At 41.1% G+C, this 27137-nt stretch overlaps 1 protein-coding gene and 1 long non-coding RNA gene across 5 annotated transcripts in view; both read left to right on the forward strand.

Moving 5' to 3' along the window:
- TMEM131 (transmembrane protein 131) overlaps window positions 1–19233 on the forward strand; it is a 266720-nt gene extending 247487 nt beyond the window's left edge. For all 3 annotated transcript variants that reach the window (XM_036262183.1, XM_036262185.1, XM_036262184.1), the window contains 6 exons: window positions 6747–6912; window positions 8027–8148; window positions 8238–8334; window positions 9699–9796; window positions 10533–10693; window positions 18202–19233. In XM_036262183.1, the coding sequence (XP_036118076.1) occupies window positions 6747–6912; window positions 8027–8148; window positions 8238–8334; window positions 9699–9796; window positions 10533–10693; window positions 18202–18486 (929 nt within the window). In that variant the 3' untranslated portion in view covers window positions 18487–19233. The remainder of the gene's footprint in view (window positions 1–6746; window positions 6913–8026; window positions 8149–8237; window positions 8335–9698; window positions 9797–10532; window positions 10694–18201) is intronic.
- Window positions 19234–19639: 406 nt separating this feature from the next.
- LOC118631140 lies at window positions 19640–24126 on the forward strand. 2 transcript variants are annotated; one of them, XR_004959734.1, is made up of 3 exons: window positions 19640–19734; window positions 22977–23049; window positions 23153–24126. It is a non-coding gene; the product is annotated as an uncharacterized LOC118631140 (long non-coding RNA). The 2 variants fall into 2 exon arrangements; XR_004959733.1 differs by lacking the exon at window positions 19640–19734 and adding an exon at window positions 21799–21964.
- Window positions 24127–27137: the final 3011 nt, after the last annotated feature.

Genomic DNA, 27137 nt, shown 5'->3' on the forward strand with positions numbered 1-27137 from the left:
TTCTTGAATTTTTTGAAATAGTTTGAGGAGAATGGGTGTTAGTTCTTTTTTGAATGTTCAGTAAAACTCCCCCGTGAAACCATCTGGGCCTGGGCTTTTGTTTGCTGGGAGAGTCTTAATTACCTCTTCAATTTCCTTAGTTGTTATTGGTCTGTTCAAGTTTTCTATCTCTTCCGGGAATAGTTTTGGGAGACTGTGTGTTTCTAGAAATTTGTCCATTTCGCATAGATTGCCGAATTTGTTGCCATATAGTTGTTCATAGTAGTTGTTAACGATCTTTTGTATTTTCGTGGTGTTGGTTGTTACTTCTCCTCTTTCTGATTTTGTGTATTTGGGTTCTCTCTCTTTGTTTCTTGGTGAGTCTAGCTAAGGGTCCATCAATCTTGTTTATCTTTTCGAAAAACCAGCTCTTTGTTTCATTGATCCTTTGAATTGTTTTTTTGGTTTCTATGTCATTTATTTCTGCTCTGATCTTTACTATTTCCTTCCTTCTACTTGCTCTGGGGTTTTCTTTTTGTTTGCTTTCTAATTCTTAAAGTTGTGAGGTTAGACAGTCAATTAGAAATTTTTCTTGTTTTTTGAGGTAGGCCTGTAGTGCTATGCACTTCCCTCTCAGAACTGCTTTCGCTGCATCCCATAGATTTTGTGTTGTTGTGTGTTCATTTTCGTTGGTTTCCAGGAAGTTTTTAATTTCTTCCTTGATGTCCTCGGTGACCCATTCATTGTTTAATAACATGCTATTTAGCCTCCATGTGTTGAAATGTCTTTGCATGTTCTTGTTGCAATTGATTTCTAGTTTCATGCCATTGTGATCTGAGAAGATGCTTGATATGATTTCAATCTTCTTGAACTTGTAGAGATTTAGTTTGTGTCCTATCATGTGGTCTATCTTTGAGAATGTCCCATGTGCACTTGAGAAGAATGTGTATTCTGTAGTTTTGGGGTGTAATTCTCTGTAGATATCTATTAAATCCATTTAGTCTAGTGTTTCATTTAGAGTCTCTGTTTCCTTGCTAATTTTTTGCCTAGAGGATCTATCCAGTGCTGTCAACGGGGTGTTGAAGTCCCCTGCTATGATTGTATTGTTGTCGATTTCTCCTTGGAAGTCCTCCAGAAGATTTTTAATGTATTTTGGTGCTCCTATATTGGGTGCATATTTGTTTATCAAGGTTATATCTTCCTGTTGGATAGATCCTTTCAATATTATGTAGTGGCCGTCTTTGTCTCTAGTTATGGTCTTCATTTTGAAATCTATTTTATCAGATATGAGAATTGCTACCCCAGCTTTTTTTTTGCTTGGAAAATTTCCATTTGCTTGGAAAATTTTTTTCCATCCCTTCACTTTCAACCTATGTGAGTCTTTTGTTGAGAGGTGGGTCTCTTGTAAACAACATATAGATGAGTCATGCTTTCTTATCCAATCAGCTACTCTGTGTCTCTTTATGGGAGCATTCAATCCATATACGTTTAAGGTGATTATTGATATGTACTTATTTATTGCCATTTTTGTTTAGTGTGGTTCTATTTTTCTTCCCATTTCTACTGCTAATTACAGCAGTCCTTTTAACATTTCTTGCAGTGCTGGTTTGGTGCTAATGTATTCCCTTAGCCTTTTTTTGTCTGGGAAGCTCTTTATTTGATCTTCTATTTTGAATGATAGCCTTGCTGGGTAGAGTAGTCTTGGATTCAGATTCTTGTTTTTCATGACTTTGATTACTTCATGCCATTCCCTTCTGGCCTGTAGTGTTTCTTGTGAGAAGTCAGCTGAGAGCCTTATGCGGTTCACTTTGTAGGTAACCTGTTGCTTATCTCTTGCTGCTTTTAGGATTCTCTCTTTGTCTTTAATTTGTGGCATTTTAATTACTATGTGTCTTGGTGTGGGCCTGTTTGGGTTCTTCTTACTTGGGACTCTCTGTGCTTCTTGAACTTGAATGCCTTCTTCCTTCACTAAATTAGGGAAGTTTTCTCTCACTATTTTTTTGAATATATTCTCTATCCCTTGCTCATTTTCTTCTTCTTCGGGGACTCCTATGATGCGAATATTATTACGTCTCCAGTTGTCCCATAGTTCTCTTAAGCTGTCTTCCTGTTTTTTAATCGTTTTTTCCTTTTGTTTTTCTGATTGGTTGATTTTTTTCTACCCTGTCTTCTAATTCACTGATCCGGTCCTCAGCTTCCCCTACTCTGCTTTTTAAACCTTCCAATGTGTTTTTCATTTCTGATATGTCGTTTTTTATCTCTTCCTGTTGGTTTTTAATTTCCAATTGGCTTATTTTCAGTGTCTCTATGTCCTTACTCATGCTGTTCAGCTTCCTCAAGATCATGGCTCTGAATTCTAGCTCTGTTAACATGCCTAATTGCTCCACATTGACCTCATCTTCGGTGGAGGTCTCTTGCTCTTTCATTTGGCTTCTGTTTCTGTGTTTCACCATTTTGGCTATCACTGTGGGTTTTGGAGCCTGTCACATTCTCCCTGTGGGTGTTGGTGTTCTGCTGTTTGTGGCTCCCTCTCCTGTGTTTAGATGAGCGAGGGAGGACCCACGTTGAACACCACTGTCAAGTCTTACTTTCCTGGTTAAAGTTGCCAGCCCAGGAAACGTACTGTTATCCTCTAGCTTTTTGCTGGAGGCTAGCAGTCTAGGTTAATTGATCAGTTTTGGGTTGTCAGTTGATTGAAAAACTCCCTCTTGTGCTCAGCCAAGGAGCTTTCACGAGGGTGGGGCAGATGCTGGTCGTTAGTGAGCCTTAATTAACACTTCAATGGCCCACAGGGTGGGGTTGGATCTCCGAGGGAGGGGCTGCTGCCTCTCCTCAGAGCCCTGGGAAGGAGCAATGTGGCCACCGTCCTGAGTGGCTGCACTCAGCCAAAGCTCTGAGCGCCCTCCAAACCCCGAGTGTCCCGACACAGTTCCAGTCCAGTCCGCCCTCCCTCTGCCGGAGCCCAAGGTGAGTGGCTGTGGCTGTTTCAGCCTCTGTCCCGGCTGCGCTGTGGAGCCACCTGGGAGTGTTACCCGAGGGCGCTGCTCCCAGCTAACGCTGTTGGCTATTGTAAATAACGCTGCATTGAACATAGGGATACATATATCGTTTCAAAATTGTGTTTGGGGTTTCCTAGGATAAATACTCAGAAGTATAATAATTGGGTCATATGGTAGTTATATTTAAAACTTTTAGGAACCTCCATACTGTTTTCCACAGTGACTGTACAAACCTGCATTCCCACCAACAGGGCAGGAGGATTCCCTTTTCTCCCCATCCTTGTCAACACTTGTTTGTTGATTTTTTTAATGATAACCATTCTGACACGTGTGATGTGGTATCTCATTGTGCTTTTTTATTTGCACTTGCCTAATGATTAGTGGCATTGAGCATCTTTTCATATGTCTATTGCCCATCTGTATGTCTGTCCTCTTTGGGTAAGTGTCTATCTAGGTCCTCTGCCCTTTTTAATCCAATTATTTTCTGGTGTTAGGTTGTGTGAGTTCCTTACATATTTTGGATATTAACTCTTATCAGATATATCGTTGGCAGATACCTTCTCCCATTCAGTAAGGTGTCTTTTCATTTTGTTGATCGTCTTCACTGTGCAGAAAGTTTTTAGTTTGCAATAGTCTCATTTGTTTATTTTTTCTTTTGTTTCTCTTGCCCAAAGAGACATATCCCAAAAAAATATTACTTAAAAATGATGTCACAGCCTGGCCAGTGTGGCTTAGTGGATTGAGCGTTGTCCCATGGACTGAGAGGTCCCAATTTGATTCCTGGTCAGGGCACATGCCCAGGTTGTGGGCTTGATCCCCAGTAGAGGGTGTGCAGGAGGCAGCCCATCGATATTTCTCTCTCTCTCTCTCTAAAAATCAATAAAAACATTAAAAAAAAAATGATGTCACAGTTTACTGCCTACATTTTCTTCTAGGAGTTTTATGGTTTTGAGTCTTACACTTAAGGCTGTAATTCATTTTTGTGTATTATGTAAGAAAGTGGTTTAGTTTCATTTTTTTCCATGTATCTCTCCAGTTTCCCCAATACCACTTATTGAAGAGACTGTCTTTACCCATTGTATATTCTTGCCTCCTTTGTCATAGAGGCATGAGTTTATTTCTGGGCTCTCTATTCTCTTCCCCTGATCTATATGTCTGTTTTTATGCCAGTTCCATGCTGTTTTGATTATGATGATCATGTAGTGTAGTTTGATATCAGGTAATGTGATTCCTCCAAGTGATTTTTTTTCCTCAAGATTGCATTGGTTATTCAAGGTCTTTTGTGATTTCATATAAATTTTTGGATTATTTGTTGTAGTTCTGTGAAAAAATGCCACTGGTGTTTTAATAGGGATTCTGTTGAATCATTAGATTGCTTTGCATACTGTGGATATTTTAATGATGTTAAGTCTGTGAGCATGTGATAGCCTTCCATTTATTTGTATCTTCTTTAATTTCTTTCTTCGATGTCTTGTAGTTTTCAGAGTACCGATGTTTTACCTCCTTAGTTAAATTTTTGGGGTTTTTTTTAATGCATTTGTGAGTGAGATTGTTTTCTAATTTCTCTTTCTGATAGTTCATTATTGATATAGAAAAATGCAACCAAATTCTGAATATTAATTTTGTATGCTGCTACTTTACTGAGGTAATTTATTCTAGTATTTGTTTGTTTGTTTGTTCTCTCTATATAGTGTCATGTCATCTGCAAATAATGGCTGTTCTACTTCTTTCCAATTTGAGTGCCTTCTATTTATTTCTCTTACCTGATTGCTCTGACTAGAACCATGTTGGATATAATCAGTCAAAAGTAGACATATGGGGCCCTGGCCAGTTTGGCTCAGCGGTTAGAGCGTCGGCCTGCGGTCTGGAGAGACCCGGGTTCGGTTCCCGCTAAGGGCATGTACTTCGGTTGCAGTTTGTTCCCGGCCCTGGTTGGTCGTGCGGGTGGCAGCCACTCGATGTGTCCCTTCACGTCGATGTTTCTTTTTTTTTCTCTCCCTTCCTCTCTCTCCCTCCCACTCTATCTGTACAAAAAAAAAAAAAAGGAAAAATATCCTCAGGTGAGGATAAAAAAAAAAAAAAAAAAAGTAGACATGTGGGTCTTGTTCCTGATCTTACAGAAAAACTCACCTTTTCACCCCTGAGTCTGTTAGCTGTGGGTTTGTTATATATGTCCTTTATTATGTTGAGGAATGGTCTCTCTGTCCTCGCTTTGCTGAGAATTTTTATCATGAATTGATGTTGGATTCTGTCTAATGCTTTGTCTGAATCTATTGATAAAATATGATATTTAGCCTTCATTTTCTTTATATGCTGTATCACATTGATTTGTGGATATTGAACCAACTTTGCATCCTGGGAATAGGTCCTACTTGATTGTGATATGTGATCTTTTTGATGTATTGCTGAATTTGATTTGCTAATATTTTGTTGAGGATTTTTGTTTCATTTGGGCTATTGGCCTATAATTTTCTTTTTCGTACTGTCTTTATGTGGTTTTGGAATTAGGATAATACTAGCCTCGTAAAATGCGCTTAGGGATCTTCCCTCCTCTTTTATTATTTGAATAGTTCGAGAAGGATAAGTGTTAATTCTTCTTTGAATATTTGGTAAAATTCTCCTGTGAAGCCATTTGATTCTGGACTCTTGTTTGTTGGCAGGTTTTTTTATTACTGATTCAGTTTCATTGGTAGTAATCGGTGTGTTCAGATTTTTTGTTTCTTCCTGATTCAGTTTTGGAAGATTGCATGTTTCTAGGAATTTATCCATTCCTTCCAGGTTTTCCCATTTCTTGGCACATAATTGTTTGCAATATTTTCTTACAATCCTTTGTATTTCTGTAGTACCAGTTGTCACTTCTCTTTCATTTCTGATCTTGTTTATTTGGGTCCTTTCATTTTTTCTTGATGAATCTGTCTAAAGGTTTATTACTTTTATTTCTTTAAAAAAAAATACAGTTCATGCTTTCTTTATATTTGTTCTATTATTTTAGACTATTTTTGTTATTTCTATTCTGATCCTTATTACTTTCATCGTTCTACTCATTTTGGGCTTTGTTTGTTCTTCTTTCACTAGTTCTAATTTAGTTGTAATTTTGATGTGGTCATGGGAGGAGGCGAGTGAGCATGGTGTTTACCTACACCACCATCTTGATCAGAAGTGGTGATATCTTTTTCTGATAAAGGTGTTTACATGTGTTTCCATTTAGCAAGTGCAGAAGAAATAGTATTCGTTTTTTGTTTTAAAATTTTTAAATAGCAATATAGACATTACCCTAAAGGGCAGCAGGAAGATATTAGGAGTTTGTATCCTTGTAAACTAGGGACCAGGAATAGCACCTCACTAGGTATGCCAGATCACGGGGTATTGTATGGTGAACTGAGGGATCTTTTGCCCTGGGGTTGTGCACTTGCTGCAGTTGTGTGAACCTGTAGGGAAGCAGAGACTCTTGGGTCCCACACAGTGATTTCAGCTGCACGTCCCTGAAGGATATGGGAGAAGGGAGGAAGAGCAGACCTGGCCATGAGGTCCTGCACACCTCAGCGGAGAGGTGGGCCTCACTGGTGCCTCCAAAGAAGCCTCATAATGCAGAGGGAAGCTACTTCCCTTGTTTTCTTTAAAGCTTTGAACAGTACACACCTAAAAGTTTTAATTTTTTCTTTGTAGAAGCACTTGAGTTCTGTATGGTATCAGATGGAGCACCGAAAGTAACTGATTTTGAAGAGTAAAAATATCACATTAATGAGACCCTTTATTTTTACTTTTCAGCTACCGATAGTCTTTATAAACTTTCTCTGCAAACCCTCAACGCAGACATTTTCTTAAAACAACGCCAGACCTCACCAACACCTGCCTCTCCATCTCCCCCCGCTGCACCTTGCCCGCTTGCATCCCGCAGCAGCTACAGCAGTATCGTCAACAGTAGCTATAGCAGGTAAGTTCACTGGTCGCTTCCTATTCCTTGAATAGATAGGTAAGTGCCCCAGAAACCTGAGCTCACTCCAATACATAGAAACACTCAGTGGCCACAGACTGCTGTCCTGTCTCGCCTCCTACATCTGCTGTTGACAGCTGTGCCCTTTACCTGGGTCACTTCTCCCTTGCTGCCATCATATTGGTGTCCAACCCCAGCAGCGCCTTCTTCCACCCTTTGGATTTTATCACCCATGAATGGAAATACATCATGTAACTTATTAGACGTATGCTGTAATTCAAGAGTAAATAAGCACACTAAGCATTAAGTGAAGATCTGCAGATACCCTGTGAGCTGAGGAAATGCCTTGTGTGGGACATTTATTTTGACCTTGTGGCTGTTGCCTTAGCAATTAAAAGAGCAGGATGTAGAACAAGTCGGCTGCAGTGGGTGATGTGCACACAGCAAGGCTGTCTCCTGACAGGCAGGCGGGACACCAGCTGGTGCGCCTCACGAGAGGCACAGCCACACTTGTGTTTGACTGACTTGAAGGGAACAGCATCCTCAGTGATCATTGTAACAACCTATCAAGTTCTTACCATGTGCCAGCACTGTTCTCAGCACCACACAACTGTCACTGCATTTCATCCTCCCAGTGAGCACAAAGTAGGTACTGTCACCACTCCCGCTTTCCACGTGACAGGAAGCACCAGGCAGCATCCTCTGAGTCTGGGGAGGCCACCCTGCTGGGGCCCTTGTCACCGTGAGCTCCTTAACCTATCCTAACAGGGAGGACACTTTCTAAGAACCAGTTTGTCATATGTTGTAGCCTGCTAGGACCTCACATTCCACCTTGTTCATGGCTCCCTACCTAATGTCCTCTGTAAAACAGTCTTTCCAGTTCCTAAATTGGGAACTTGGTCTCTTTTTATACTGATCTTGTATTTCCTTACCTTTGTCCCACAAGTCCCTTATTTTCCATCTGACTGCACAGTTATAGGTCCCAGATTATTTATTTACATGAGGCCAGGCTGTGCTCTGTGGGTTGCCCTGGGCCAGCCACAGCGAAGGTGTTGACTGCATGGTCTCAGAGCTGACAAGGAATTTGTTGTTCTTTTTTTGCTTCTTTCTTCAGTGACCCCAAAACCAAGCAGCCAAATGGAAGCAAACACAAATTGACAAAAGCAGCCTCACTTCCTGGCAAGAACGGCAACCCCACTTTTGCTGCAGTCACGGCCGGCTATGACAAGAGCCCAGGTGAGTGGCCTGTCACAGTGGGGCTCAGGCATGGTGGAATTACCTTTGGCTTGATTTGCCTTTGATTGAATCAGAGTCCATTGTTACAGGTGGGAATGGCTTTGCTAAAGTTTCTTCAAACAAAACAGATTTTTCCAGCAGCCTTGGCATTTCACACACTCCTATTGACAGCGATGGCTCAGACAGGTACAGTAGACCATTCTTACTCAGTAGAAAGATGGACAGGGTTCTCAAGCCAGGTTAGCATCTTTTGTCCATACATGTGTTTCAGGCATGTTTTTTCTCTAGATTTCAAGTACGCATTTTTTAGAAGTGGTCTGGGCTTCTGGGGCTTTTTTCTGTTGGGTAGAAGCAGAAAGCTCGAATACTGTGCTTCCCCCGTAGCTCCCGACAGAGGGGAGGAGGTACACACATGTTTCACAGCAGAGGGTGGTTCGTGTTCCCATTTTAAATCTGTTTCCATCCATCTCGGTTACCATGGTCTCCTGTAAGAAAGGATGTGATCTGATAATTAGATATAGAAGAATAAAAATGTATTTGAGAGGAAGGAAATTGGCCTAGATAATTTACAGTAAATTGTTGGACATGCCATTTTCTTTTTTTTTTTTTCATCCTCACCCGAGGACATTTTTCCATTTTTTGTTCAGGTAGAGTGGGAAAGAGAGAGAGGAACAGAGAGAGAGAGAAACATCGACGTGAAAGGGACACATCGAGGGGTTGCCACCCGCACAACCAACCAGGGCCGGGGACAAACTGCAACCAAGGTACGTGCCCTTAGCGGGAACTGAACCCAGGTCTCTTGGGACCGCAGGCCGATGCTCTAACCGCTGAGCAAAACCGGCCAGGGCGGACATGCCATTTTCTTGACCCACAGCACCTGCAATGGGCCTGGTGGCATGCTTTGAGTGCTTCGGTCTATCTTCCCAGATAAATAACAGCAGTAATAATAAGACTCTTAATAAGCAGAACCACAGTTTTACCTGCTTGGCACTAAAAGGAAATGAGTCCTGGATTTAAAATAGTTTTTAAATTTTTATTTTCTTTATTGATTTTAGAGAGAGAGGAAGGGAGAGGTAGAGAGAGATGGAAACATCAATGAGAGAGAACATTGACTGGCCGCCCCCTAAATGCCCCCACTGGGGATACGGCCCACAACCTGGGCATGTGTCCTGACCGGGAATTGAACCAATGACCTCTTGGTGCATGGGTCAGTGCTCAACCACTGAACCATACCAGCCGGGCTAAAATAGTTTTTAAATAAGTCTTTCATTACAAAAAAGTAAACCTAAGGAACTGTATCTTTTTATTGCAAAACTTGCATTGCACCAGACTCTCAGCTTGTGATAGGAGTAGGAGCTCAGGAATTCTCTGTGCCTTCAATCCTCTGTGGTATAGACGCTGTTTTTTCAGTTCTCCCCTTTGTCTTTGTGTTTAATACTTGAGTAACCCCAGTTGAAACAGCATCTCCCCTTTGTGAAGCCATACTTAATGGATCTATTTCCACTAACCATCATCCATTTTGTGTTACATTTTCCTCTTGTAACATTCAGCTCAGGTTTGTGGAGTCCCGTCAGCAACCCCAGCAGCCCTGACTTCACACCCCTCAATTCGTTCTCCGCCTTTGGGAATTCTTTTAACTTAACCGGTGGTGAGTGTTTAACATTAGACCTGTAACTAATAAGCCTATGGACAAAGAAGGAAGGAAGATGAAGTCCAGTTTATGTGTGGAGAAACACACTGAGATAGAAAGGAAAATAGGATTATTATTTATAGACATTTTTAAAAGATACATTTCTTTTTACTTGCAGTCAGGCACCAGTAGACATAAAATGTGTGGACTGACCGTAGGAAAGCAGATATGTTCTTGCTGTTTGGATAAGTGCTTAGGGGGCCCAGCAAGAGCCTCCAGGAAGGGTCCCTTCCACCCTGCGCTCAGCCTAGGGGTGCAGTGGAACAGGCTCGGTGCTGTGTGAGATTCAGTTGGTGTTGCTCCACAGCAATTAAAAACTTCAGGCAAGGATTCTGTGTCTGAAATGTGATTCCTGGCTATGCTGGGGTTCCTTATGTTTCCTTGCTGTACAGAAGTAGAGGCCACCATGTGAGTTTTGCATTAACTGTGGTTGTAATGTTAGAGTTGGGAGATATTTGCACTTTATGTCATCCAATGGTAGGTTTGGGTAAAGGACTCAAATTGTGTGCTGTGTGCCTGAGTTTTGGGGAACAACCCCCTTACCTCCCTAGAGTGTGGGGGGAGTTGATGAAGTAGTTGTGATGACTGCAAAAGAGCAGCAGTGGGATGTGTGCCACTAGGTGAATGCCCTATTCTGTTCTCAGTGAGCATGGCAAAATAAAATATGGACTTGAAATTGTGTTCTTATTTTCAGAAGTTTTTAGCAAACTCGGGTTATCGCGTTCATGCAATCAGGCCTCACAGAGGAGCTGGAATGAGTTTAGCAGTGGCCCTTCCTACCTTTGGGACTCTCCAGCAACGGATCCCAGTCCTTCCTGGCCAGCCAGTGCCAGTTCCCCGACCCACACAGCCACAGTGAGTACTCAGGGCTCCCTCATCCTTACTGTCACAGTTATAAACAGCAGACAGTGGTGTGGAAAGTTTGGGTTTGCACTGTTATTGTCCTTCTCACTGTGTCTTCATATCTGCTAAAGTGACCCATCAGTATATGTCAGAGCCAGTATAGTCAAGAAATTATGGGAAGAGGAGGCTTCTAGTCAAGATGGCGAAGTAAACGCTGTGCTTACCTTGTCCCACGACCACACCACAATTAACTAAATTATAGAACAACTGTCATTGAGAACCACCTGAAGACCAGCTGAACAGAAGTTCTATAATTAAGGATATAAGGAACAAGCTACATCCAACCTGGTAGAATGGGTGCAGAGACAGAATGGCAAGGTCTTTCCTGAGGAGTGAGGGACCCTAGCCTGACATGGGCTCCCCAGCCTGGATCACGAGTTCCAGGAAGAAGAGTCCCCATAGCATGTCTGTGAAAACCAATAGGGATTGCATCCAGTAGATACAAAGGGCTGCTAGAGACCAAGCACTGCTCTTAAAGGGGCTGCTCAGAGATTCACTTACCCACACTCCAACACTGGGACAGCAGCTCAAAAAGCACCAGAGACCTAGGGGGAGGGACTAAACTGACTAGCTTCAGGGCGAGGGATAGAGAGGGGCAGAGGTCAGTGTAGCTCTTTTTGGGAACAGAAGCTCTTGCAGGTGACATAGTTCTTTTGTTGAACTCTTCCCCCCAACCCTGATGATTCCGTGAGACCCTGCTCCACCTAAATCTCCTGCACATCCAAACCTCTTCCAGGTCTCCTTCACACAGTGACCTGCTTCAGCTTGTGCTACAAACTTTCTTAAAAACTCTCAAAGGTCCCAACAAGCAGTGGTAGGCCTCAGAGTACCCACTACCTCTTGCTAAGCTATCCCAAGCCTGGCACAAGCAGCAGCTGGTCTCAACTTGCATTGCAACTCCCATCAGTTAGCTCCCCCAAGGCTGGCATAAGCGGCGGCCAGTCTTGGCTTGGAATGTAGTCTCAACTAAGTGGCCACAAACCCAGCACAAGTGACAAATGGCTGCAGCTCACATCAACAGCCCCAAGCCAGGTATAAGTGGTGATTGACCTTGACCAGCACCAGAGCCCCTCCCCAAGAGGCTTCAGAACCAACACTGCTGGCCTCAGACCACACAACCACACAAGCAGATCCACATATAACATGTCCAAAGAGTGGACTGGGTTGGCACTAAAGCCCCAGTAAAGCGACTTCCAGACTGTGAGGTCATGCACAACAGCTTATCTACTGTAGTCACAGCCAATAGGTCATCCCCACCTACTGATGTGCCAACAGCAATCAAGGCTCAGCAGGAAGGTTCATACAGCCCACACAAGGGACACCCAGGGAAACTGCACCACTGGGCCCTATAGGACAGACAGCTCCTAAATAAGGACATTCTGCCAAGACCTGCTGATGTAGATCCTTCTAATACATAGAAACAAATAGGAAGGCAGCCAAAAGGAAGAGAGAAACATGTCCCAAATGAAAGAACAGGACAAAACTCCATAAAAAGAACAAAATGGAGCTAAACAATCTACCAGATACAGATTTCAAAACACTTGGTTGTAAGGATGCTCAGTAAATTTAAAAGAATAGATGATCTCAGTGAGAACTTCAGCAAAAAAAGGAAACATAAAAACAAAAACCAGAACTGAGGAATATAATAAGTTAAAATGACAAATGTATTAGAGGGAATCAACAGAGATTAGATGAAGCAGAGTATCAAGTTAGTAATCTGGGAGATAAGGTAGCAGAAACAATCAGAACAGCAGAAAGAAAATATTATTTTTTTTTTTTTTTTTTTTTTTTATCCTCACCCGAGGATATTTTTCCATTTTTTGTACAGATAGAGTGGGAGGGAAAGAGAGGAAGGGAGAGAGAGACAGAAACATCGACGTGAAAGGAACACATCGAGTGGCTGCCACCCACACGACCAACCAGGGCCAGGGACAAACTGCAACCGAAGTACATGCCCTTAGCGGGAACTGAACCCGGGTCTCTCCGGACCACAGGCCGACGCTCTAACCGCTGAGCCAAACCGGCCAGGGCTTTTTTTTTTTTTTTTAATCCTCGCCCGAGGACACTTTTCCCATTTTTTTGCACAGATAGAGTGGGAGGGAGAGAGAGGAAGAGAGAGAGAGAGAGAGAAACATCGACGTGAAAGGGACACATCGAGTGGCTGCCACCCGCACAACCGACCAGGGCCGGGGACAAACTGCAACCAAGGTACATGCCCTTAGCGGGAACCGAACCCGGGTCTCTCCGGACCGCAGGCCGATGCTCTAACCACTGAACCAAACCGGCCAGGGCAGAAAATATTCTTTAAATGAGGATATTTTAAGGAACCTCTGGGCCAACTTCAGGGGTACTAACATCGCAAAATAGGGGTACCAGAAGGAGAAGAGAGAGGGCAAGGGATTGGAAACATGTTTGAAGAAAAATGATGGGAAACTTCACTAATCTGGCAGTGAAAGTAGGCATACACGTCCAGGAAGCACATCATGCCAAACAAAATGAACCCAAGGAGGCCCAAGACACGTCCTAATTAAAATGCCAAAGGTTAAAGACAGAGGCTCTTAAAAGCAGGAAGAGAAAAGCAGTTAGTTACCTACAAAGGAGCTCCCAGAAGACTGTCAGCTGATTTCTCAAGAGAAACTTTGTCAGCCAGAAAGGATTGGCATAAAATATCAGAATGATGGAAGTAGTTAAGACTTACAACTAATATTTCTCTACCCAGCAATGCTATCATTTAGTATTAAAGGAGAGTTTCCCAGACCAAAAAAAAAAAATCTCTAAAGGAGTTGATCACCACTAAACCAGTATTACAAGAAATGTTAAAGGGACTTTTTTAAGAAGAAAGGATCCAAAACATGAATTAAGAAAATATCTGAAAGGAAAAAATGCTCACTGACAAAGGCAAATACTTAATAAAAGCAGTGGATTGATCCAACTATAAAGCTAGTACAAAGGTTAAAAGGCCAAAGTAGGAAGATCATGTGTAATTACAATAATAAATTAAGGGATACACACAAACACAAAAGAAGGACACAAACAAAAACATGGATGAGATGAGCAAAAATTGTAGTGGTTTTAGAATGTGCTCAAACTTAAGCAGCAATCAACTGAAAATAGATTGCTATAAACATAGCTTGGTATATATGCAGTACATGGTAACCACAACCCAAGAATTTACAGGAGATGTACAAGAAATAAAGGAAATCAAGCACACTATGAAAAGTCAACCAGTGTGGCTCAGTGGATTGAACGTCGTCCCATGCACCAAGAGGTCACTGGTTCAGTTCCCAATCATGTTATGGGCTCAATCCCTAGTAGGAGGCATGCAGGAGGCAGCTGATTCATGTTTCTCACATTGATGTTTCTCTCTAAAAAACAAAAAAAAAAATCAATAAAAACATATTTTTTAAAAGTCATCATAAACAGAAGAGATCAAGAAAATAAGAAGAACAAAGAACTGCAAAATCAATAAAATGGCAATAGCTACATACCTATCAATAATTACTTTAAATATAAATGGACTAACATGAGTAGAAGGAGGGAAATAATAAAGATCAAAGCAGAAGTAAATTAAATAGAGTCTAAAAAGCACAGTAGGAAATATCAATGAAACCAGGAGCTGGTTCTATGAAAAGATAAGCAAAATTGATAAAGCTTTCATCAGGGGAAAAATGGGATCAAAAAATAAAATCAGAAATGAAAAAGAATTGATGACCAAGTACCACAGAAAAAGAAAGGTTAAAAAACTACTAGTCCCTGGCCCTGTGGCTCAGTTGTTTGCAGTATCGTCCTATACACCAAAAAGAGTTGTGGGTTCTATCCCCAGTCAGGACACATACAGGAGGTAACTGAGGAATGTTTCTCTCTCTCTCTCAAATCAATCAACATATCCTCAGATGAGGATTAAAAAATAAAAACTAGCCCTGGCTGGTTAGGCTCAGCGGTTAGAGCATCAGCACACAGACCATTGAGTCATGGGTTTGATTCTGGTCAAGGGCATGTACCTTGGTTGCAGCTTGGCCCCAGCCCTGGTCTGGTCATGCAGGAAGCAACCAGTCGATATGTCCTCTATCACATCGATGTTTCTGTCTGTCTGTCTTTCTCCCTCCCTCTTACTCTGTCTAATGATAAATGGAAAATATCCTTGGGTGAGGAATAAAAAATCTTTAAAAAATACTGGAGCAACTATATGCCAACAAATTGGGCAACCTGGAGGAAACTGATAAATTCCTACAAGGATACAATCTTTCAAGTCTGAATTAGGAAAGAATAGAAAATCCAAACAGATGGTAACTACTAATGAAATGGAATCAGTAATCAGAAAACTCCCAACAAACAAAAATCCTGGACCAGATGGATTCACAGATGAATTTTACCAAACATCCAAAGCAGAATTAATACCTGTACTTCTCAAACTGTCCCCAAAAAATTGAAGAGAAGCAAAGACTCCCAAGCTCATTTTACAAGGCCAGCATTACCCTCTTAGCAAAACCAGCCACACACAGTACAAAGACAGAAAATTACAAGCCAGTATTCCTGATGCAAAAATCCTCGACAAAATATTAGCGAACATAATTCAGCAATACACCATGATCAAGTGGGATTTATTCCCAGGATGCAAGGTTGGATTAATATCCACAAATCAGTTAACACGATACACCATATAAACAAAATGAAGGATGAAAGTCATGTGATCATATCCATAGATACAGACAAAGCATTTGGAAAAAAACCAACATTCAGTTATGATAACATTCTGAGCAAAGTGGGTGTAGAGGGAACATACCTCAACATAATAAAGGCCAGATATGACAAACCCACAGCAAATAATGTATTCAACAGTGAAAAGCTAAAAAGCTTTTTCTTTAAGATCAGGAACAAGACTTGAATGTCTGTTTTCACCACTTTGATTCAACATAGTATTGGAAAACAAACAAATAGAAAGATATACATATACTGTGCTCATGGATAGGAAGAATTAATGTCATTAATCTATCCATACTACCCAAAACAATCTACACATTCAGTATAATCCATATCAAAATACCAATGGTATTTTTCACAGAATGAACAAATAATTCTAAAATTTATATGTAACCACAAAAGACTACAAATAGCTAAAGCAGTCTTGAGAAAGAACAAACAGATATCACAGTACCTGATTTCATGCTATACTTCAAGTCTATCAAAGTCAAAATGGACCGGTCAGTGAAACAGAAGAGAGACCCCAGAAATAAGTACCTGCTTATATGTTCAATTAATTTGTGGCAAAGGAGGCAAGAATATACAATGGAGTAAAGACAGTCTCTTCCATAAGGGGTGTTGGGAAAACTGGAGAGATACATGCAAAAAGAAACTAGACCCTTTTCTTACACCATATATAAGAATAAACTCAAAATGGATTAAATATAAGGCCCGAAATCATAAAACTCCTAGAAGAAAACGTAGGCAGTACACTCTCTTACATCGCTCTTAGCACTACTTTTTTGGCTATGTCTCCTTGGGCAAGGGAAACAAAGGAAAAGTAAACAAATGGCACTACATCAAACTAAAAAGTTTCAGCACAGTGAAGGGAACCAACAAAATGAAAAGACAACCTACTGAATAAGAGAAGATATTCACTAATGATACATTCAAGAAAACTCAGACAGGGTGGGGCAAAAATAGGTTCACAGTTGTGAATACACAAAACAAATAATTAATTGTATTTTCCATACAAACAACTGTAAACCTACTTTTGCCCCTCCCTGTATAACATCAAAAATAAATAAAGTAAAAATGGGCCCTGGTCAATTTGGCTAAATGGTTAGAGCATCAGCCCATGGACCTAAGGCTCATGGATTTGATTCCTGGTCAAGGGCATGTACCAGGGTTGCAGGTTCGATCACCAGCCCTGGTCAGGGTAGCCCAGTCGGTGTGGCTCAGTGGTTGAGCATCAATTGACGGCATTCACCAAGAGGTGGCCAGTTTGATCCCCCGTCAGGGCACATGCCCAGGTTGTGGGCCACATCCCTAGTGGGGGCATGCAGGAGACAGCCAATCAGTGTTCTCTCTCATCGATGTTTCTATCTCTTTCTCCCTCTCCCTTCCTCTCTCTCTAAAATGGACAAAGGACATAGGTCATTTCTCCAAAGAAGACACATAGATGGCCAACAGACATATGAAAAGATGTTTAACATCACTAATCATCAGGGAAATGCAAATCAAAACCACACACCTGTCACAATGGCTGTCATTAATAAACTCACAAACAGATGAAGATGTGGAGAAAAGGGAACCCTTGTACATTGTTGGTGGACTATAAATTGGTGCAGTCACTGTGGAAAGCAATATGGAAGTTCCTCAGAAAATTAAAAACAGAACTACCATACGATCCAGCAGTTCAATATCTGAGTATTTATCTGAAGAAACCTAAAATATTTGAAAAGATATATGCAGCCCTATGTTTATTTGCAGCATTTTTACAATAACCAAGATAGGGAAGCAACCTAAGTGCCCATCAATAGACAAATGGATAGAGACAATGTGGTACATATGTACAATGGGGTATTACTTGGCCATAAAAAGAATGAAATCTTGCCATTTCCAACAACATGGATAGACCTAGAGTGTATTATGCTAAGTCAAATAAGTCAGAGAAAGACACCATATGATATCACTTATATATCTAAAATACAGAATAAACAAACAAAGGAAACAGAAACAAGCTTATAGATACAGAGAACAAACATGATTTCCAGGTGGGAGGGTTGGGGGGGGGGTGTAGGTTGCACTGATTTTGCTTCTGAGAAGCACCTGTGTCTTCACTTGAGCTTTCTGGTGTGCATCTGTTTGCTTTTCAGCTAAATTTTTCTGCAAAAATTATGCACTAGAAAAGTATTCTTACCAAGGAAAATAATTACTGGTCTCGGCTTTCACAAAATTGTGACAGAAAAATATGAACCTGCTGTGGTTACATCTTCATTCTCAGGAGAACTAACTTAGACAAGCAAGGTTTAACAGTACTAATTTTAACTAAATGATTCCAAAGCTTGTCTCTACTTATAATCATTTGGCTTTAGTTTTAAAAGCATCTCAACCATTCTTTAAAACAGGTTCATAAATATGTTCAGCTTTGTAGGTTGTGCTGCTTTCATCACACCTGTTCACCTCTGCCATAATGGTGCCCACGCAGCCTGGACGGTACCTGAGCAGGTGGTGCAGCTGGACTTCAGTGGAACTTTCTTGACAGGAATACACAGGGTTGGATTTGGCCCCTTGCTGTAGTCGGCCAGCCCTTCTTTAAAATATCACAACCACCTGCTCAGACTCTGGGATGGCTATACTTATAACACATTTGTTTTAACATAAATAACGTGAAAGATATTTATGGTCCAGCCCCTATTTTCAGCATAACCTTCACCACTTCATCTGCCTGCCCTTCTCAAGCCTGACGCCCCCGTGTTGTGTTTTCTGTTTTGCAGTCGATCCTTGGCAACACCAGCGGCTTATGGTCCACCACTCCATTCAGCAACTCGATCTGGTCCAGCAACCTTAGCAGTGCCCTTCCTTTCACCACTCCAGCCAACACGCTGACCAGCATCGGCCTCATGGGCACAGAGAACTCCTCTGCTCCTCACGCTCCTTCCGCCTCCAGTCCGGCTGACGATTTGGGACAGACCTACAACCCGTGGCGGATATGGAGCCCCACAATTGGTAGAAGAAGCTCTGACCCATGGTCTAACTCACACTTCCCTCATGAGAATTGAAATTAGGCAAAAAAAAAAAGGCAGGGACCCTCATCTAGATCATGATAATGCAAGTTTCTGAGACACCTTCCTAAGGCTCTTATTGCTGTAGCTTCCCACTCCCCACCCTCCTCATCTTCGCAGAACAGACTCAAGCAGGGCAGGCTTGTACCACTCGCTGCTTTCGGATCTTTCTTGCAATTATGATAATGAGATTTGCTGTTTGCTTTTAGAGAAAAGTCTGGACTCAGCTACAGACTCCATCTGAAAACCTTATCTGTTGTCAAGTTTCCACCACCTGTCCTCTTTCATTCTTTATTTATCTGAATGAACACAAATTTGACATTACAGCTAAGGAAATAATTGAGTTGATTCAGAAGGCCTGGCATGAGACAATTGTATTAAATTACCAGGTTTGGTTTTTTTTATAATTTCACAATATTATGCGCCAAGATCTAATTTTAAAAATGTATGAGGACTTTGTGCTGAAAACATACAGAGTATTTTTTTAAAATAAGGCTGTCCTGGTTTAAAAGCAGATTACAGGAATGTAAGTCAACTTGAACAGTGAATGAATGTAAAAACATTCAGTTGAGACCATATGCATTTTCTGTCTGTTTGTACTTGAGGTATGTAACATTTGTATACCTGAATTTATTTTCAAGATAAACTGAAACGCGCATAGCCAAGTCTTGAGATACAAGATTGAATGTGTATTTCTTAAAAATATAACTTTATGGTGTACTTTGAAATAAATGATGCATTTTTAAAAGCCTTGAATTGTTGTGTGCCTTTTCTTTACATGTAAGATAACGTTTATTTGGATTCCCTCACACCTAAGTAAGCTATGCTACCATTTACTTATTCTGTGGAATTTGATTCATCGTGGCTGGAATCCCCATGCTCTACTTCAATTCTGAGTATTTCCATGGTAATCACTGAAGGTCCTTGATAGAAAAAAATTTATACATTTAGAACATAAATACAAGTGTGTTGATTGACCCTTTTCCAATTTTAAAACTCCATGACTCATCCAAATAGTTCCTGTAGAGAGTAGAGTATGCGGAGACCAGTGTGCTGGGGTGCATCCGTGTGGTCTAACCATTCAGAAAGTCTTGCCTGCTCCAACTTGTTTTTCTCATCTTTCATTTCCAGTTTCTTTGAAAGCCAACCTTTGGACATACAGCCTTTGCTGGGTAACCAGGAGACACTGAACATGTTCTTTTTGAGGTCAAGTGCATCCTGAAGAACTCCAGCCATCCTCAAAAGGTCAGAGAGGGTTAGGTGAAACCTTGTACATGAGTGATGTTGAGTTTGACCTTTCTCTGCTTTACACCAAAGCTCAGTAAGCCAGCCACATTGCGTCTCTACCCTGTGATTTAACCCCTTGGGACACACCAGATTCCCTACAGTCAGAGCTCTGCTGTTCCGGCGCCTGGTGGACCTAGTCTCATTGGTGGGCCTCCTGTGTGCACTTGCAGAGCCAGGGCACTCAAGGCTGGATTGTACACCAGAGCAAGTAATAAGGTGTGACAAAGCTATGGAAACAGGAGGGCATCCTATTAGCCCTCATTTACAAAAGAAAAATTTCTCCTTCATAGGACCACCTGAGACTCCCACATGGCTGCCTTTTCTAAAAGTTCTTGTTTCACGAAGGCAGCTCTGGGCAGGACTGAGAAATGTCATACATTTGAAAAGGGAAGAAATACAAACAAGGGTTTGTGCTGTTACTTGGGTTTTCCAAATAAACTCTCAGGGTAGGTATTTCAGCGGCAGCATACCAATCAAACCTCGAGCTCCGACAGAGTTGGTCAGACAGCTTGCAGTGAGACAATGTTCACACAATAGATGGATGCTTTGTACTAGGCCAAAGTTGAATTTAATATTAAAATGTGTGTATAGATATGACATGTATAAATATACATATATAATTGTATTTAAATAAAATAGTAATGGATGTCTTTACATGGTTTAATTTTATAAAATTATTAAAATACTACTACTTCATGACCGGCCGGTGCGGCTCAGTGGTTGAGCACCAAGAGGTCGCCGGTTCGATTCCCAGTCAGCACATGCCCAGGCTGTGGGCCCGATCCCCAGTGGGGGGCATGCAGGAGGCGGCCAATCAATGTTTCCATCTCTCCCTCTCCCTTCCTGTCTCTCTAAAATCAATAAAGAAAAATAAAATACTACTTCTTCATGAAAATGTAATATGTTAACAAAATTGTAATGTTCAGATTGGTAACTTTGAAAGTTTAGACCTAAATTAATTTATAAATAATTTTTAAATAGTTGTAGTTTCTTAAAAGAAAAAAAAACATACAAAAAGAATTTTAATTTAAACATTTCTTAAAATGTCAACAGATTAACCATATGCAAATACATTTAGATCTGTTTTGCCATTTTAAAAATTTAAAGTAATGAGTTTAGTGCTCATAAAATATTAACATATTTCTGTCTGGAAGTCACATGTCTGAAGAAAAAAGTATAAGTATGTTTTTTAAATACTATTATAGGTCATAATAAATGCAAGTAGTTATACTGGGTACAGTAATTATACAGACATTCAGGAATATGCACAGGATAATAGACAATGTGATTTTCAATTGATTTTTTATTTTTTAATCCTCACCTGAGGATATTTTTCTATTTATCTTCAGATAGAGTGGGAAGGTTAGAGAGAGAGAAACAGCGACATGAGACAGACACATCAATTAATTGCCTCCCACATGACCCTGACCAGCGCCAGGGACGAACCACATCCGAGGTACATGCCCTTGACCAGAATCGAACCCCCGACTCATTGTTCCGTAGGCCAATCTCTTAACCACTAAGACATACTGGCCAGGGCTCAATTGATTTTTAAAAGTTGTTACCATTCATCCTAATAAATTTAATGTTATATATAGTATTACTTAATATACTGAAAAGTTGATTATATTTTAAAGCTATAGTTAAAAACGCTAAATCATTACCTATTTTGTTTTTTATATCTTTATATGCCTATAAGCAATAATGGTATTTTAATAGATCCCTTTAAATTTTTTCTTACATAAATAATATACCAAAGAAGTAAAATATGATCTGGGTTTTTCATGTATAATGATTTAGTTAAAATGCAGCAGTTGAAGAGAGATTCATTTTTGTCACCAAATTATTTTCAATTCTCAACCCCCTTTTTTTTTTTACACACCCTTTGTAATTTTGTTATTAGATTCCTTTGATTAGCCCTGACTTAGTTTCACTTGTTCCTAATTAAAATGCTATCACAGACTTAAATTCACCCTTAAAATATAAAACAATCTCCAAAATTAAATCATTTCAGATGGCACTTGGCAAGTTGGCAAAAATATTAAAAGCAACTATTTATACTGATAGTATAAACAAATTTGTGGGATAGACAATCCGAGTGCTTTAGAGACAAAGACAACTTTGACAGATCCCAGCATTCCACACACCAGGTTGACCTGTCTGTTCCTTCAGAGTAAACGTGTTCCCAGTACGTAATGAATTTATTACTCTATGACGTAACGTATAATCTGTACATTTGTAAATGCTATTAGCAAACTTTGTCTAAAACAGTATACTTTTAGTGTTTCAATTAGCTGTGCCATCTGTAATACCTGTAGTGAATTGTTTGAACACTCTTAGAAATAATTTGTACCAAGAGGTACTTAAGTCAACTTTTTAGCACAGGCTGTCTACTAAATTAAGTTCCTGCAAATATGGAACAAATGTTCAAACATGTTCCCCCCAAAAATGGCATTATACTATAATACTTCATGGAAGCTATCAGCATTCCACACACGAGGTTCACCTGTGTATTCCTATAAAGAGTGAAACATATTCCCATTGGGTAAATGCATGTAGTGGTCTCTGACATGTAAAATCAATACATTTGTAAACTCTACTAGCAAACTCTGTCTAGAGTTTAGTGTAGTTTTAGTGTTTCAATTTGCTATGCATTCTCCAATACCTGTAGTGAAGTATTGGAACTAAGAATTTATTCATACCATGCGAGATTTTGGCAAACTGTTTTCAGCACAGACTATAACCACTAAATGAAACTCCTACTAATTATATAATGAATGTACCAACTAAAATATTTCACAGAAGATACCAGCATTCCACACTCTAGGGTTACTTTTGCATTCCTGCAAAGCGTGAAACGTGTTCCCAGTAGGCAGGCATGTGTTAGTCTGTGACGTGACGTATAAGGAGTACACATGAGAACACTACTCACAAACTCTTTAGAACAGCCCAGTTTTAGTGTTTCAAGTAGCTGCGCATTCCATAATACCGGTAGTGAAGTGTTTAAACACTCTTGGAATTAATTCCTTAATTTAGTGTGAAGCACATTGGAACATTCATTACATAGTTACTAGAAGATTTAGTTATATACTGTGGTGATGCCTTTAAGACATTATAAGGAAATATCCTGGGCAAGAGAGGTAATGGGGAGTGTGTGGCTGGCTGTCATTCCAATGAGTCAATGTTGGATTCCCTCTTAGACAGGTTCACCACTGTCGTAAGTTTCTCCCAGTTGAAAAAGCAGATCATAGCTCTGTAGAGAACACACCTGAGGTAAGTGTTGATAGACATTTCCCTGTGTCTGGCTGTATGGGAGAGAGAAGACAGAGCTAGAATTTTTACTTATGTTGTTCCTGTCTTACTGGTATTCTTCTAGAACTCGTTTCAGAACTGAGGAGCCAGCACTCCGAGCAGAGCAACATTGGACCCCGAAAGCCTTGGCAAAGGCCCCGATCTTAAGCCCTAGTCATCGCCTCGGTGAACAGAAGCAACCTGTGCGTGTCCTCAGCCGCTCTCATCAATTTCCTCCGTTTCGTGTTCTCTGCAGCATACAATCGCACGTAGCTGCAACAGCCGCTCTTCTCTCCTGCACTTTCTTGTTTTCTAATTTTCTTCCAGGGACTGATTGGGCCAATCACTGTGTTCAGACACACGAGCTGCACAGGAAGGAGATAAATCTCAGTTTTTGAATCATTGGTCAACAGGACTGATGTGGAAGGCGGCTTCCAGCTACTTCACAGTTCCCTTTGAGACCCAAAGCAAAGAAAAAAAACACCTCTAGCACACCGACAGCCACACTGCACACAGTGGTGCCACAGGAACCAACAGATGGTCAGTGTGGAGCCAGAACAAGCGATTCTACGGCCAGCCTACACGGAAATTTTACAGAACCTGGGAGGCAAAAGAAATCCTCTCGACCACCGTCCCACAGGACCAGACTCGCAGCCCTGAGTGAGGAAAGTCGGGAGATGAGCCTCCAGAAATCGAGAACCACCCCTCTGAATTTTGGCTGTACTGGCATGTGGTCGAGTTGTCAGGACCTGGCTTTAGGAGGAGAAAGGCAGCGTGCTCTCCGCCCCAGGGCAGGCCTTCCCTTTGGACTGCAGGTGCTCGGCGTGGAAACGCAGCAGGGTCCTGGAGCGCACACCGGTGTCCACAAGGCCGTCGCGAGCAATGGAGCATCCCACGGAGGCCCAAGAGGTTTTCTCCCCCGTTCTGAGTGTGGCCCTTTACTGTCGCAAAGGCTGGTGCCAGGCCCCACAGAGCAGATGCCCTCTCCAAAGACTGAATGACAGCAACAACAGAAATTGTCATGGCCACACTATTTCTTCACTGCTGCTTCCACTGTGCTGTCGGGACAAACAGAGAACCGTCACCACAACACGGTAGGGAGAACAGCCTAAGAATTTCTCCACACGTTTCTTTGGTTGCTGACTCAAGTTCAAAAGAGAAACCTGGCTTTGTGGGTGTGCGTCACAGGCGCAGATGCTGTACGTCTGGACCCAGTGAGTCCAGAACTATGAGTTGTGACTGTGCCATCAGCGCGGGAGTAATCACTCCAACAGAACCTGAGACTCCGCTGCTGTACAACTGATTCCGTGGGAAAGTCTGTGATGCCTTAGAATGTTCCATCAGATACTGCTTTCAGCATTTAAAACAATAGGGAAGGGAAGGGCACAACAGTAACTCTGAGCCAACAGTCAGGAAATTACCTGAATTTTACTGCTTCCATTACTCTAGCACTGTTGGATGTATGTACATGTACACTGCCCTGCATGCTTAACTGACAGCGCTTTAAGAACTTGTCAGATTTAATAAATAGCTTCCTGCTTGGTCTTCCCGCATTCTGTCTCTTTACTTCCTTTCGTTTGTATCCTGGAAAAATGCCTCTTGAATGTATAATCAGAATGTGACTATTCATTCATGAAATAAAAATATATTTGTGCCCAGCTGGTGTGGCTCAGTGGACTGAGCATCGGCCCATGAACTGAGAGGTTCCTGTTCAATTCCCAGTGAGGGCACATGCCCGGGTTGTGGGTCAGATCCCCAGTAGGGGCCAGTGGATGTTTCTCACATCGATGTTTCTCTCTCTCCCTTCCTCTCTCTCTAAAAAATCAATAAAAACATTGGGGAAAAAAAAAAAAACATATTTGGAAACACAGCAGCTTCTAGGTTGTAATTGGGTTTGTTTGCCTTTTTTCATCTTTGCGGAAATTCTTCAGAGATCTGCAGTGGCTTCTTTGCCTGAGACCATGTGTGAGAAAGTCACGAGGCCCAACCCAGGCCCATACCTTCTACATGCAGACTGGAATCACTGGGAATGTCCACAGAGGAACACCCCGCTTTCACTGTGACGCAGAGGGGCGAGTGCCCACCAGAGCATGCGCATACAATACAAGCGCCGATCACCTAGACCCACCATCCTAACAGACCAGATGACAACAACAGCAAGTCCTAGTGATGATTACAGAATAGTAAGAAAGGGTCTTTTTTGTTTAATCCTCACCCGAGGACATTTTTGCATTTATCTTCAGATAGAGCAGGAGGGAGAGAGGGAGGAAGAGAGAGAGAGAAAAACATTGACACGAGAGAGACACGTTGACTGGTTGCTACCCCACGACCCCAACCAGGGCCAGGGACAAACTGCAACTGAGGTACATGCCCTTAGCGGGAACCAAACCCAGACTCTCCAGTCTGCAGGCCGACGGTCTAACCACTGAGCAAAACCGGCCAGGGCTCTCTGCCCATTTTTTAATTGGGTTCTTTGTCTTCCTTTTGTGAGTTGTATGAGCACTCTATATATTTTGGAAATTAACCCCTTATCTGATGCATCATTGGCAATTATGGTCTCCCATACAGTGGGTTCCCTTTCCATTTTGATGGTTGTTTCTTTTGCTGTCCAGAAATTTTTAGTTTGATGTAGTCCCATATGTTCATTTTTTTCTTTGTTTCTCTTGCCTTAGGTGATGTATCAGTGAAAATTCTGCTGTGTATGATGTCTGAAATTTTGTTGCCTACATTTTCTTCTAGAATTTTTATGGATTCACGAGTTACATTTAAGTCTTTTATCCATTTTGAGTTTATTCTTGTGTATGGTGTAAGTTGGTGGTCTAACTTCATTTTTTGCAAGTAGCTGTCCAATTTTCCTAACACCATTTATTGAAGATACTGTCTTGACTCCACTATATGCTCTTGCCATCTTTGTCAAATATTAATTGAGCATACTGTCTTGGGTTCTGCATTCCCTGTTCTGTTCCATTGATCTATCTGTCTTTCTTGTGCCAGTACCAGGCTGTTTTAATTACAGTGGCTTTGTAGTATAACCTGATATCTGGTAATGTGATCCCTCCTACTTTGATCTTCTTTTCCAAGATTGCTATGGCTATTCAGGGTCTTTTTTGGTTCCATATAAACTTTTGGAGTGTTTGCCCTGGCCAGTTTTGCTCAGTGGTTAGAGCATCGGCCTGCAGTCCAGAGAGACCCAGGTTTGGTTCCCGCTAAAGCCACGGACCTCGGCTGCAGTTTGTCCCTGGCCCCGGTTGAGTCGTGCGGGTGGCAACTATTCGATGTGTCCTTTTCATATCGATGTTTCTCTCTCTTCCTCGTTCTCCCTCTCACTCTATCTGAACAAAAAATGTCCTTGGATGAGGATAAAAAAAAAACTTTTGGAGTGTGTGTTCTAGTTCTGTGAAATATGTCATTGGTATTTTGATGGGGATTGTATTGAATCTATAGATTGCTTTGGGAAGTATGGACATTTTAATGATGTTAATTCTCTCAATCCATGAATATGGCATATGCTTTCACTTTTCTATATCTTCCTCTATTTCTTTTTTCAATGACCTATAGTTTTCTGTGAAGACGTCCTTTACTTCTTTGGTTAAGTTTATTCCTAGGTATCTTAATTTTTTTGCTGTGATAATAAATGGTATTATTTTTTTAGTTTCTCTTTCTGTGAGTTCATCATTGGTGTGTAAGAATTCAGTTGATTTCTTGATGTTAATTTTGTATCCTGCTACTTTGCCAAATTCATTTATTAATTCTAGTAGATTTTTGGTGGAGTCTTTAGGGTTTTCTATGTATAATATTATGTCATCTGCAAATAATGACAGTTTCACTTCCTCCTTTCCAATTTGGATCCCTTTTATTTATTCTTCATGTCTAATTGCTATGGCTAAGACTTCCAGTGCTATGTTAAATAAGAATGGTGAAAGTGGGTATTCCTGTCTTGTTCCCATTCTTAAGGGGAATGCTTTTAGTTTTTGCCCATTGAGTATGATGTTGGCTGTAGGTTTTTCATATATGGCTTTATTATGTTGAGATATGATCCCTCTATTCCCACATTGCTGAGTGTTTTTATC

Source organism: Molossus molossus, unplaced genomic scaffold, assembly GCF_014108415.1.
Source record: "Molossus molossus isolate mMolMol1 unplaced genomic scaffold, mMolMol1.p scaffold_m16_p_15, whole genome shotgun sequence".
Lineage (NCBI taxonomy): Eukaryota > Metazoa > Chordata > Mammalia > Chiroptera > Molossidae > Molossus > Molossus molossus.